Consider the following 15,047-nt stretch of genomic DNA (forward strand, 5'->3'; position numbering starts at 1 on the left):
TATCATGTACTGTCTCTTTAAAAATTTGACGTCGACCATTTGCCATCTAAAACCTGCCAAATTGCTGTTTTAGCCTGTCGGGGACCTCCTAGAACCTATTTGGAGTCAATTGGTGGACTTTGAAAAATCAAAGCTTTTTTTGGGAAAAAATATCGAATCAAATTCAATCGAATGCGCTATTCCTTTGAAACAGACCTATTCGACCAAAAAAACACATAGGCTTAATTTCGGTTGGTCTTTTTGAATTCGAATTTCAAAGTTTTTTCAAGTCGAAATTCGACCCTTGATAAATATGCCCCTTATTGTTAAAATCTAATTTTTAAAACACATGTGAATTGAAACAACCCAAAAAATTCTAATTGAATTCGATCAAACTCGATTCGAGTTTTTTTCTCCAAAAAAAACTCGAATGTCAGGAAGGCTGCAAAACAGCTCCAAATTGATCCCTGGACATCTCCCATTGACTTAAACAGCAATTCGGTAGGTTTTAGATGGCGAATGGTCGAATTCTTAACTGGTCATGATAAATCTTGAAAATTGGATTAAAATTTTTAAAAAAAACTCGAATTGAATTTGAATAACTCCCTAATCAAATTTGACAGTTTTGACCACAAAAAAAAAAATTCAAAAAATTCGAATTTGAATTTTCAATTCGACCCTTAATAAATCTGCCCCTTATTGTACACCAGACGCATTTGTTTTCTGTACACCTACTGTATAATGGGAGACGGGTAAGACAAGATAAGGCTTACTTCCAGATAGTGCAAGACACAGTTTTAACAACATAAGTTACACCTGTGTCTGTACCTGTTCCAGCCAGCAGTGGGCTGAAGAGATGTCAGTTGACAATGGTAGGATGCATTTGACTAAATGGTAAATTCAATGCTGACAGATTAAAGTCATTATGCTGTGGCTGGCAGTTATTTGTTGTATGGGACACAAGCTGGCAGTATGACAGTTGCACAGGCTGGGCCTGCTAGTGGTTCTGCAACGTCCCCCTCCAGCTCAGTCCAGCTTGCTTTCTCAGGGCTGTAACAAATGGTGGATGACTTGTAGGCACCCTGAAACAAGAAAGAACAATGAAGTATTTCAGTTACATCAGTTCTGATTTGGATTGTAAAAATCATATAAAAAAGGCTATTCTGAACTACTAACTGTCTTTCCTGCATTTGAAACAAACGTTTTCTACAGTGATGCCGGCAAGTCTGATTGCAGTGGTATAAGGGAGATGCACCTTTAGGGGTTTATTTATTAAAATCCGAATGCCAAAAACTTGAAAAATTTGAGGCTTTTTTTACTATAAAATACGAATTTTTATAAAAAACTGAAATTATTCGGGATTTATTATACCCCAAACATGGAAAAAGTCTTGAACTGAAAATCCAGCATCTCAGACCTGCCGAGGTTGTATATAAATCAATGGGAGAAGTCCTGAAGATATCCTGATCTGCGCTGGGTTTCCTGCAATAATCTGAAGATTTTGTGGTTTTCAGGCAAAAATCCGCCAAAAATCAGATTTTTTGGGCGGAATCTTTTCATGGGTTTTTCGAGTTTTTTCCCAAATTGGAATTTTTCGGAAAAAATATATTGATAAATAGGGAAATAACCCATGCGGATTTGGTCTGAGTATATTTCAGAAAATAATGAGATAAATTTGGATTTTGATAGGAGTCTCGGCTTTGATTTACAGATGGTATTTTAATTCATTGCACTGCATTAGTAGCACTGTCTCCATGTTGAGGTGTGCTGGCTGTGCCAATCACATCAATTGAGGCATGATGAGAGTGATGGACACAGTATTCTCACCTTCTAATTCTTTAAGGGGCCGATTCACTAACTTCAAGTGAAGGATTCGAAGTAAAATAACTTCGAATTTCGAAGTGTTTTTTGGGCTACTTCGACCATCGAAGGATTCGAACTAAAAATCGTTCGACTATTCGATAGTCGAAGTACTGTCTCTTTAAGAAAAAACTTCGACCCCCTAGTTCGCCATCTAAAAGCTGCCAAACTCAATGTTAGCCTATGGGGAAGGTCCAATCGAAGGATTATTCCTTCGATCGAACGATCAAACTATTTGCGCTAAAATCCTTCGACTTTGATATTCGAAGTCGAAGGATTTTAATTCCCAGTTGAATATCGAGGGTTAATTAACCCTCGATATTCGACCCTTGGTGAATTGGCCCCTAAATGATGGCACTTGGATAAAATCTAGAAAGGGGAGTCCCACGAGCTGTAGCTAGTTATGGGAACAAAGAAATTAAATGTGTATTTAAATAAAAGTAAATGATCCCGTATAGAATCTTAACGTGACCTCTTCACCAGACACAGCACTCACCATACTCCAGCTGTAGCCTCCAACAAGGTAACAGCGATCATCTAGTACTGCACATCCAGGTCCGCTGCGGCCTTCTAGAATGGGCGTCTGAAGAATATTCCACTGGTCTCCTTTTGGGTCATAACACTCCACAAGCATGACATCCAGATGGGAGAAACCTACCGAGCACATTTTCAAACAACTGTTGTATGAACCGAATATTTTAAAACGAGCCACAGGGTTTACAAACTGTTTAAGCAGACAAGGAAAAAAAATGTTTATGTAAAAACCCTTTAAAGCTGTAATAGTCTATTTGATGTGAACTATATGCAAACTGTCCATCACTGCATGATGATAGGACAACAAACCAACAAAACCCACTCATGAGATCTAATCAGAGTCCATTCTATTCACTGCCTTGATTCGAAGGCACCACTGGGTACTCAGGGTACTGGGGGAATGATTGCTTCATCTCTAACCTTCTAATGTAAAGATTTAACTGCATGTGCTTTTAAAAACAGTTGGAATTGGGGTGGCCCAGATCTTCAGCTGATTACAAGAGCAGGTACCTTATGGCTAGGACCAGAATGAAAACCACAGGCCAATTTCAGCCCCTCACCGTGAGCAATATCCTCTTCTTTCACATTTGGAACTCTTGTGTCTGCTTCAGTGCAAACACACTATATATTGGCAAAGAAAGGCAAAACGTTGCATTTTGAGCCAAAATCCACCACGGGTGTTTGTGCCGGAGCCGATACAAGGGTTCCAGTTGCAACAGAAGAGGATATTGCTCGCGGTGAGGGGCTGAAATCAGCAGATCTTCAATAGGCTGATTTCAGCCCTGTCTGGTCCTAGCCTTCCGAGTACAAAGAGCATCAGTAATGATAATCATTATGAGACCCCAAATATCAGTATATGATCACTTAAATTAAAAGCCCTGCACATTTCCTTGACTTTTTCAGAAGACGGATTCCGTTGGAGGCAGAAGAAATAGTCTATAGATTTTGTGTCTTTTTTTCATAGAAATGTCAAACCCAAAGGTCACGTGTACTTTTCATGCTTTTTTAGAAAGTCAAGTGTAGTTGAATAAATCTCTATTCAACTGCTTTTTAATGCAGCTTATGTACATATACACTTTATATTCTTTATATATATATATATATCTCTGTGACAGGCGCAGCCAAATGATTCATCGCTGTATTCAGTGACAATAAACATCCAAAAATGTATAAACGAGAGCAGTTTCAGCATAAAAACATTTGCTTAAACTTTTACAATTTTACGGTTTATATAGGGAGGTGTAAAGCAAGGTTTATTTATCGCAGCCTTTAAGGGCAATGGCATATGGGTCAATTGTAGGTGTTTCGCCTGCTGAGTGTTTAATGAGCCTTTTTTTGCTGTGATTCTAACATTACTGTTTGCCCCCATAGTTACTGCCAAATTAGCAGCCAGGGTATTGGTTACACAGTTAAAATAAAGTGGCGCTGTGAATCCAGTGACTCTCAGAGTAGCTGCGTGTACTCTCCTCTGAAAAGTACTGGAAAACTCCTACCATTTGTCACAGAGGAGGAAGAAATAAATCTCAGACATTTTCAACTGAAACTCTTTCTATGGTTAAACCCACATACATTTTTTCCTCACACTCAGTAGTATGCTCATTTAAACACATTAAGAGAGCAGCACGGTGTTATACATCAAATAGGAATATGTTAAACTGACCTTTTAAATGGTTGCCACCAATTGCATATAAACGATCATTCATTACAGCTAAAGCATGTATAGCCCGCTTAGTGTTCATGTCTTGTTTTCGGGCCCAGACGTCCATGACTGGGTCATAGCAATATAACCACTGGACATATTCTCCATTATGAACACCACCTGCAAAAAAAAGTATGGACATTTGAAAAGGTTTTCATTCTGAGTTCTGTATTTAAAGGAGAACTAAACCCCCTTTCTAATAAAATCCCCTACCCTCTATAGTCCCCCCTCCCTGCACAGAAGTCAACACAAGTAAATACCTCTAAGCCGGTAATTAACCCTTGTTGCCGAGTCAGTGCAATGGACCTCACGGGGGCCATCTTTAGCCGCTTCGGTAATCTTCGGGTCTTCTTCCGGCACTTCAGTAATTTTCATCACATGCGCAGTTGTAGCGAAACCGGGAAAATGCTCCAACTGTGCATGCGCCAATACAGAGAATCCTTACTGAGATTACCGAAGAGGCTAAAGATGGCCCCCGTGAGGTCCGCTGCGCTGACTCTGCAACAAGAGGTAGTTACCGGCTTAGGGGTATTTACTTGTGTTAACTCCTGTGCGGGGGGGGAGCAAGGACTATAGGGGGTAGGGGTTTTTATTAGAAAGGGGGTTCAACTCTCCTTTAATCGTTGCACAGAAAAGCACAGGGATGCAGTTGAGTTATTGCAGGTGAAATACAATGACACTTGGGATTTATTTATTAAGTTGTGTTTTCTACCGTAAATTTCATTTTTCATGGCTATTTTTATGGGCAAAAACTCACATTTTCAGGTTAAAAAAAAAACGAAAATAATCCTGCTAAAAGCTGTCAAGGTCATGTAGAAAAAAATGGCAGAGGTCCCTTGAACCATTAGAAGATGTTAATAGCCTTCATGATGTCCCAGTTTTTTTTAGAGGGTTTCGCCCAAAAACTTGATAAATTCCACCCTTTTTTTCGCCGAAAACTCAATTAACTTGAGTTATAGGGTTTCTCAATCCAAATTCGCTGATTCAAGTTTTTTCTTAAATAAGATACCATTCAAGTGAGTTCATTCAAGGTATAAAAAACATTTGCCCTTTTATAAATAACCCCGTTATACTGACAGTAATATAAAAGAATTAAGGTAGACTGGATTCTGATATTAGACCAGTGAAGAAAAGGACTTTTGTTACCATTTTTTGTGGTACCCGGGTATGATGACCAATCCTAGCGATCTATACCAATAATAATATGAACCTGAGACACTAATATACTAAGTATACTGTATATATACAGATATGGGATCCATTATATGAAAACCCTCACTACATTATAGGAAGGCCATCTCCCAAAGATTCCATTTTAATCAGATAATTCAATATGTAAAAGTATATTTCCTCTTTCTTTGCAATAATAAAACAGTATCTTATACTTGATCCCAACTAAGATATAATGAATCCTTATTGGGGGCAAAACAATCCTATTGGGTTTACTTAATGTTTTAAATATATTTTAGTAGACTTAAGGTATGATGATTGAAATTACGGAAAGACTCCTTATCCTGAAAACCCCAGGTCCTGGATTACAGGTGCCTGTATATCTGAAGTGGAAAAAACTATGCATGATACAAGAATACACACAGAGGCTCATTTTGAATTTGTTATTATAACATCAACCAACATTAAGTAATAAAGTGTTAGCACAGATATTTCACAGCTGTACTTCTACATAATAACACATAATAATAAGCACAGAAGGACTGCCAACGGCATTGCATGGTACGGGGAAGTATCAATTGTGCCCACGTATGTAGATTTTGCTGCCTTATTACTGAAAAAGTAATTCCAGCATAGTATCCATTGCTCGTGAGCTAACTCAGATGTGAGAGGACCTGGAACAAGTTCAAGTGTAGTAATTATTATACAATAGATAGATTTAAAAGTAATGGAGCGGCAACATTACAAAGTAGAGTAATACAACTCCTCCACTGATTAGAAGTGCTAATGTTACAGTTCCTGAATCACAAGGATAGCAGAGTGAGCCATCTGTTAGTACAGTGCTGAAGACTTTTTTTTCTTTCTAGGTAGACCACACATCCCATGCTTTATGGGCTAATGGCATTAAGTAGTTCTTAAGGTCTTGATAACTTTTCTGCATGTCTGGTGCGAAGATAAAACTACCGCAGCCTGAAACTTGCCATATTTATTGAAGATAAGTTTTTCTCCTCTAACCGAGCCAGGCATTCATGTAAGGGGTCCAATGTAATAGTGCAAAGAGAAGTGAACACAAATATATACAGTATACTATACAATTAAGCCTCACAGATCTACAAAACCTTGGAGGAATAGATTCATTTGCAAATCCCAATGGAAGATACATACCAGAAATATAGATTTTTCCATTGTGTACTGCTCCGGCATGCGCTGCTAAGGGCTGTGGTAAAGAGGACACATATCGCCATTCATTGGTCTCTAAGTTGTAGCACTCCACACTTGACAAGTAGCCCGTTTCATTCCTTCCACCAATGACATAGAGGTGCTTTTCTAGACGGCACGCATAAAAACTTGCTCTCCTGGAATAGAAATCAGTTCCAGAATAATCTATATGCATGTACCCCATCTCAGTCAGTGCAACAGGGTCAGTTATCAGGAAGATGGAAAGCTGATATACATTTTGTTTGTGTATTGCCACACATGTTGGAATCTCTACCTGTGGTTATCAGCCCCTATGCTCCTAACAGCTTTCTGATAAGCCTGTCCAATGCGTAGGCCCAGGTGCAGGAACCCAGAGTGGATGTCGGCACCAAAATATATTCAGAAAATAGACACCAAATACTCAGAAATCAGCTCTGTGTGCCTGCGCCCCGGTTGACTCAGTGGCTCCAGTTGCAGGCTTATCAAAAAGCTGGTTGAAGCTTAGGGGCTGATTCTTTACCTGCTTAAACGCAGGCCAACAATCAGCCCCTAAACTTGAATCAGGGGTTTTCTGCATCTGCACCCAAAGCCACTGTGCCAGCATGAAGTGCATCCTCACATGTTTCAACTATAAAATACTCTCTGTGTGCCTGCACCCAAAACTGAAGCAGTTGCTCCAGGTGCAGATAAAGGGCTAATTCAAGAGTAGGGGCTGATTCTCGGCCTATGTTTATCCGAAGACCAAGAATCAGCCCATAGCCTAAAGGTGGCCATACACGGATAGATCCGCTCGTTTGGCGATGTCGCCAAACGAGCGGATCTCCCTCCGATATGCCCACCTTGAGGTGAGCAATATCGGGCTGATCCGATCGTGGGCCCTAGGGCCCAACGATCGGATCCTAGCGTTCGCCAAACGGGCGGTCGGATCGCGGGACCGCATCAACGAACAGATGCGGCCGCGATCCGACGGGATTTTTAATCCCATCCGATCGAGATCTGGCCGACTTTCGGCCAGATCTCGATCGGGGAAGCCCGTCGGGGGCCCCCATACACGGGCCAATAAGCTGCCGACACGGTCTGTCGGCAGCTTTTATCGGCCCGTGTATGGCCACCTTAAGGCTACGGCCAGACGTTTCTGCACAGGCCAAGAATCCACTCTCCCGCTGCACCCAGAAGCATTGTCTCTACTCAGTTGCAGGCCGATGCAGCGGATTTTGGTGCAGAAATGCGACATTTAGCACTTTGTGCCAAAATCTGCCCTGTCTTCAGAAGACAAGGGGAGCAGCAGGGCCTCAGGCCTGTGGAGAATCCGCAATCCTCTGTACCGCCTGGCCCTAGTCCAGGAGTGCCCATACTTTACTAATGCGAGGTCTATTTTAAGTCATGATTTGCCATTATGATCTACATCCATAAAAGTTTGTTAGGATTCTTTACCATGGAAAATATTACTTAAATATTGATTGATACCTTTGATATAAATGATTTATGAGAAAATGAATATTTAACAAACAACAATTTCTTATGTAACCATAACATAATAAATATCTGAATGAAAAGAATGAAATATGAGGGTGAATTAGACAAGCTGTTTGTTGAGATCTACTGATCACCAGCTAAAAGTCCACTGGTACCCCTGCCCCTGCACTAGCCTAAAGTTTCATTTGTGTCATGACAAGATACTGATGTACATTGTTTTCTACAACTGTCAGCATATCATATAAACTGAGCTTGTGTCATCATGGTGGAATCAGTAATTCATCAAGAGCTGAAGATCCAGACTTTATGTTTCCATGGTCTGTCATAAGATTCCAATACAACACAATATGCAACTTTCCTCTGCTTTACACTAATCAGTACCTAACAATAATAAATTATCTTGACATTCCCTATCCTTATGGTCCTTCAAGGGTCATTGTTTCCAATTTACTAAAAGGACCACATCATCAGAATTTCATCCAATTATCTTTTTTTTTCTTTTATCCAAGGAAGAGTAAAAGTACTATGTAAGTGGTACAACATGAAAGTTTACAGATTCTGCTGTATGTACGACTCCATCAAATGTTATATAAATTCTGGCATCTTTGCATTATCCAATCAAACCCCCAAAAAAGTCTTTATTTTTTGATTTATGAATTGACCTTACTACTTTGCCTTTATCAAAGCTGCAATTAAATTTTTTAGAAAGTAGCTAGGGTCAGTGAAAACACATTGAATGTGTGCTTAGATTTGTATTGTTATTATGTTGTGTTACTTGTCTTTCAGTTCAGTCACTAAATATTTCTCTGATAGCACCAATATCCTTACAAACAAAAGCTAATATAGTACATATAGCCACTAAGTGACCCCAAACTGATGTTTTGCAAGTCAGAGGCAAATATGGCACATATCTCTTCTACAAAAGCTTTGAGACTTCAACTTGTGATAGAACGGAGCTGCAGGGCACTAGATAAGTACCCTTGGAGTTGAACAGGAATTTTCTATGCTCCTTAAATTCAGAGCCCAGTCTGGACTCAATATTTTTTCTGGTTGACACATTTAGTTGACTGCCACACTCTAAATAAAGACTGGGACGGTATGGTATTTACATGGGCAACCTTGGGGTCCTTGTAGGTTCCTCCTTTGAGGAAAAATACTTTGTCTGACCTTGTTATAATCTGTCTGACCTCTGTGATCCTGCAGTCTACCTTTTACAAGTGCACAAGAATAAAAATATACCGAATTTGAAAGAGTATAATACATTACCTTTCTTGCATAGGTGGGAGTTGTATCCAGCTGTTAAACCTTGGATCATAACGACTTACAAAGTTTGTACTGTGTTTTCCTGCAAAAGATGAAAATGTTTGCAATGTCAGAATATGTTGGACCGATTTTCTCAACAAAGGTATGCAAAAATGTGAATTATATTTCTGTTTTAAGTACAAGCAAAGCCTTTGGACTATGACCAGCCTAAGTTATAATATATCACTGGATGTAATATCAGTATGAGGGGCGGGGGGCTGTGGAAAAGGTTAAGATGGGTGCATATAAAGCAGCTGAAGTGCAGTGATAGTTATGAAGGTAACCTTATTCTTGGATGATCAAACTGAATCAAGGCCAGTTAGCTCAATTGCACAGCCAGTATAAGAAGGAAATATTAGAGCTTATGTGAATTCCCAGGCTAACTGACTTATATATCATGTTTACATAAACCATAATGGGTGGGCAATTACACGGGGTGTTAGCAAGGGGTCCAGCAAAAAGGGAGCAATTCTAACAAGTCACAATATCTCTTTAAAGTTGATATCCATGGAGGAAGGTTTTTTAAACATTACCTACAAAATTAAAATAATAAGCATGGCTCATTGATACAGACTTTGACTTTTACGAGCTGTGGCTTGAGAGTAAACTTTCATGCTTGCTTCCTCTGTCACATTAATTGCCAAAATAACCTTTGTTGATGTATGACAGCACAAAATACTCTATTTTCGCCAACCCCTCGGTGGCATTTTGATTTTACAAATACATATACAGTATAAGTGCCAAGATTTTCTGATCAGTTCTAGTTTAGAACAAAAAGTAACTGTAGTTTTAAATCAAATCTGTTGCATACTCTACTATGTAAAACATTGACTTTACCACCTTAGGGACTGATGGCCATAGAATCTACAGTGCTAGAGTAAAAGTACTATCAAGCAAGAGGTTTCGCATTGATCTGTGCAGTGCCATGAGTTGACTTGTAAGATATAACAAGGTTAGATCACAGATTAAACATTCTGAAAAAGGACTCTTAAAGGAGAACTAAAGCTTAACGAAAGAAGTAGCTAAAATTGGACATTATGTTTTGGGCTTCTATACCAGACCAAGGCAACCACAGCCCTTTAGCAGTAAAGATCTGTGTCTCCAAAGATGCCCCAGTAGCTCCCATCTTCTGTTTCAGCTGATTCACTGCACATGCTCTGTGCTGCTGTCACTTACTGAGCTTAGGGAACCACTCACAATATACAGTACACATAGAATATAAATGTCACAGTATAAGGCTTATTAGACATTAATACAGATAATTACTACATGGCAGCACAGAAACCAGTGCAATTAGCATCAGAATTTAATAATCGGCCTTGTAGCATCAGCTTATATTACAGGCCAACCTCATTTTCTGCTTGATGATTTGTGACGACCCCTAAGCTTTGCTTCTCAACAGCTGCTCAGAGCCCACTGAGCACGTGAGTGTCACAGACACTTTCCAAGATGGTGACCCCCTGTGACAAGTTTGAAGTCCTGGATCATTGCTGCTATTGACAAGCTGAAACTTTACTATGGTGCAATAAGTTCAGTAAATAAAATATGTCATTTTTAGACATATACATTTTTAGGGTTTAGTTCTACTGTAAAGGTTAGATTAAAAACACACACACAGAGATATGATATCATTTATGAATATATCCTATCTGAAGCTAACTATTGCACTACAAATGTATAGGGAACTCACCATTAGGGTTCCACTGATCTTCTCCTCCTAACACAAATAGGAAGTTCTCTACTTCTACCACACAATGATGTGCGCTGTTGTATGGCATAACTGTAAAACAGAAAAAAAATACATGAGTTCACTTTACAAGGAATACATGATATACACCGATATTTTTACTATGTAATCAAAAGCAAATCACAAAGTCCACAGACAAACCTGAGATCAGATGGAGGCAAGTGGGCATTTAGAATGTCATCAAACTTGGGTGCTTTTTTTTATTTTTTTTCTATGGTGCTTTTTGTCTTTACTTGGGCTAACAATTCATTTTAGGCCTAGCTCTCTTCGTCAAGTCTAAGTTGCACTGTCAGGTCTAAGGGGCAAATTTACTTACCTTCGAAGTTGCACCAGCCTTTGTTTTGCCTCACTTCGCCAGTCGAAGTTTCGCAGGGCGCCGCACTAAAATCCAAAGTTCTGCTCACGGAGGCGAAAGGTAGCGAAATTGCGCTAGCGTTAATTCGTCAAGCAAAGTGAAGTTACGATAGAGATGCCTAATTTGCATACGGTGCCAAGTTAAAGTACAATGGACGTATATGTAGCAGCAAATACATTACACTACACAAGCCTGGGAAAGCTTCATAAAATAAAATAGAGTTGTTATTTTGCCCTATACATGTGCCCACTGTATAAATTAAGTGCCATATGCTAGGAAATGTAGGGGGGAAGGAGGGTACCCTAAAAAAATGTACGATATTTTTCAGCCTATCACCTTAAAAAAGTAAAAGACGCCTGTGTTTTTTGGGACTTGAAGCAAGTCCTATCTACTCTATTGCAGTTCAGTTGGTCTGAGGTGGCGAAGGCAAGTCTGGCGCAAGAGGTAATGTTCAGTAAAATGCGCAAGTTAGTGAATTAGCGTAGTTACGTCCCTTCGCCAGAGCACAACTTCGCCTGGCGTAAGGGTGCGAAGTAGCGCTAGAGTAGGTCCACTCCGCTAGCGAATTTACGCCAGCACCCGTTAGTAAATCGGCAAAGTAACGAAATGACGTCACGCTGGTGAATTTTCGATAGCGATAGCCACTTCACCCTTTAGTAAATTTGCCCCTATGTATTTTCAAGACCTGATGAAGCAAAAGGTTCTTCTCTTGTTCAAATGAATTGTTAGTCTATATATTCAAGTGGATGAACATGGCTATAGATATTGTGACGTTATACAGAATATCAGGTCTAAAACATGTGGATGCAGCAGCTGACGCAACCAAATCTTGTTTATAACATGGATAAGTAACTTAATATTTGTCCTTGTATAATGTTGTCAGTTTCAGCCAGTACATGCAGAGATCTAAGTGCCCTGCCCTATAGAACTTACACATATCAATTTTGTGCCAGAGATGAAGTATCTAAACATGTCCGTAAAGAACACTGACAAACACGGTAAGCACGTTAATGATACTTTAAATGATCCATTTGATATTATTATCATAATAAAACCCAAACAGCCAGTTGTGGTCATAATTTCCATTTAATAAATAACCATTTTCAGTGGTTAGAATTGCTTCCTTGCAGACATATTCAGTAGTACTAGGGAATATACATCATTCATATTGGTTCCTGCCCCAGTGCAGTTTGCATCTTCTTGCAGATAGTGCAAGGCAACCACAGCCCTTTATCAGTGAAGATCTGTGGGTCTGAAGATGCCCCTGTAGCTCCCCATCTTATTTTTTGCGGATTCATTACACATGTTGAGCTTAGGGACTGAAGCACATTATACTGAATATATGGAATGACTGTGCCAATGAGGCGAGTTGAGAAACTCACTAGAGTCCTGTAGCGGGTCAGGTAACTTGCGGGTAGAACTTTCATGTGCGGGTATAGACGCAGGTCTGCGGTTCTGTGGGTTTGCAGGTCACGAGTCGGGTTGTGGATCTTCTCAATTACTCCTTTACGTATGTTTTAAAGACTTTTTTTCTAACCAAGCCTACTTCTAATGATGTCACTTCCAGTTTACAATGACTGCACTTCCTGTTTTTTGATGGTCAGTGGGTAGTGGATCAGGTTGAGGATAAGGCACTTGCGGGTAGCGGGTCCAAGCAGGTAAGAATGCGGGTCCGGGACGGGTTTCAAAAATTGGTTCCACGCAGGACTCTAAAAATCCCCTGAGACAGCAGCGCTCCATGAGTTACCAGGGGCAGCAGAAAGCCACTCCTGGTAACTTTACAATGCAATTGCGCTCTCTGAAATAGTGTTGTGGACCCTCTGGACCCCAAGAAATGTGATTCCGATGTAGGGGCAGGGGAATGAGCATTGCCCTGGTCACAATACTGATTGTATTGTGCTTATTAGTAATTAATTCAGATTCTCACATGTCAGCTCGGAAACCAGCGCAATTTGCAATAATCAGCCCTGTAGCATCAGATTCTATTACAGAGAAACCTCATTTTTGGCTTGATGATTTGTGACACCTCATAAGCTTAGCTTCTCAACAGCTGCTCAAAGCCCACTGAGCATGTGCAGTATCACTGACACTCCTAACAAAATCCAAGATGGGAAACTCCTGTGCACAGATTTAAAAAACCTGGATTATAACTGTTATAGAGATGCTGACCTTTAGGTTGGTGCATTAAAGGGGTTGAGTTAACTTTTAGGGGCCCATTTATTAATCCTCGATTTTTTTGGAGTCAAGGTTTTTTGGGGGAAACTCAAATTTTTCGTGGGGGAAAAAACTTAAATTTTTTGAGATATATTGTACCCCAAAGCTGCTAAAAATCCAAATCCAAAAATACTCCATCTCAAATCTGTCGAGGTCATCTGGGATTTTGTCCAATAATCCGAAAAAGAGTTTTCACAGTAAAAACTCGATAAAATCAAGTTTTCGGAGCGTCAATCATTCAATTCAAATTGATTTGAATGAGTTCAAATTGTTGACGGGAGTTTGGTCAGATTTGTCTTCAGATTAATTCGAGTTTTAGTAAATGTGCCCCACAGTATGATGTAGCGAATAAAATTCCGAGACAATTTGCAATTGGTTTTATTTTTTTTATAATTTGTGGAATTTGAGTTATTTAGCTTTTTATTCAGCAGTTCTCCAGTTTGCAATTTCATCAATATGGTTACTAGGATCCAAACTGGAATATAAAAAGGAGAGGGCCTGAAAGATAAGTAATACAAAGTAGCAATTACAATATATTTGTACCTTTACAGAGCATTTGTTTTTAGATGGGGTCAGTGACCCCCTCCCATTTGAAAGCTAAAAATAGTCAGAAGAAAAAGGCAAATAATTAAAAAACTATAAAAATAAATGATGAAGACCAACTGAAAAGTTGTTTAGAATTAGCCATGCCATAACATATAACCACCTCTTTAAGCTCTGTATATAAAATATGACATTTCAACCCATATTCGTTTCTAGGGTTTATTTCTCCTTTACTTTCTTTGGTACAATTAATCCATTCGAGAACTTTCTTAAATAAGGTCAGATTCGAGAAACCTTGAGAACAAAAAGAAGAACTCGCAATGTTCCAAACATTTTACTCCAACTAGACCATTATCACATTTTCTTTTCACACATACGTTTGCTGTGAGATGTGCCGGGGGGGTTCAGTGTTCAAAAGCAATGTTTGTCCTGTCTGTACTGCGTTAATGTTATTTAATGATATTTTTTCCCTTTTGGAACAGTCCTCCACAGACTATCGCTAGAGCACCGCACAATTTTCCTGTGCAATGTAAACATCATCAAGACAAATAATTTTCATTCGGCTTAAGATGTTCGAAGCAATCTTCTTTACACGGATTTCCATTCACTCCTGTAGAATCCGATATTATTCAATTTATTAGCATTGCTTTAGCCATGGCAGAGCAGTCGTATCATCATAAATGCCATGTCACACCCATTAGGACATACAAATGCACAGATCTCTTATCATTCAGAGTGGGCTGGAGCATTAGTCAGAAAATGATGTCCTTGCTCATCTCATCAAATGGACACCTTAAATCTAGGTGAGGACAAAGAGGGAAGCAATGTGCATGCTGAGGCATGGAATTTATTGCTGGACACGGATCAACAGAGCAGTTAGAAAACCAGTGCAGTGGGAAATCAATATGACACAGGGCCAGCTCTTTCTCTATAAACTTCTGCCAAATAAAAAAAAAAGAGCTGAACTCACA

The 15,047-nt window shown here is 39.5% G+C and overlaps 1 protein-coding gene across 1 annotated transcript in view; it reads right to left on the reverse strand.

Moving 5' to 3' along the window:
- Positions 1-594: 594 nt before the first annotated feature.
- The window catches only part of klhl14.L (kelch like family member 14 L homeolog), a 55,673-nt gene continuing 41,220 nt past the window's right edge, over positions 595-15,047 (reverse strand). The window contains exons 4-9 of the mRNA XM_018267966.2: positions 10,908-10,997; positions 9,182-9,260; positions 6,407-6,597; positions 4,034-4,192; positions 2,336-2,493; positions 595-1,061 (exon numbers count right to left, since the gene is read on the reverse strand). Coding sequence (XP_018123455.1) covers positions 921-1,061; positions 2,336-2,493; positions 4,034-4,192; positions 6,407-6,597; positions 9,182-9,260; positions 10,908-10,997 — 818 coding nt within the window. The 3' untranslated portion in view covers positions 595-920. The remainder of the gene's footprint in view (positions 1,062-2,335; positions 2,494-4,033; positions 4,193-6,406; positions 6,598-9,181; positions 9,261-10,907; positions 10,998-15,047) is intronic.

The sequence above is a fragment of the Xenopus laevis genome, chromosome 6L (genome assembly GCF_017654675.1).
Source record: "Xenopus laevis strain J_2021 chromosome 6L, Xenopus_laevis_v10.1, whole genome shotgun sequence".
Taxonomy (NCBI): Eukaryota; Metazoa; Chordata; class Amphibia; order Anura; family Pipidae; genus Xenopus; species Xenopus laevis.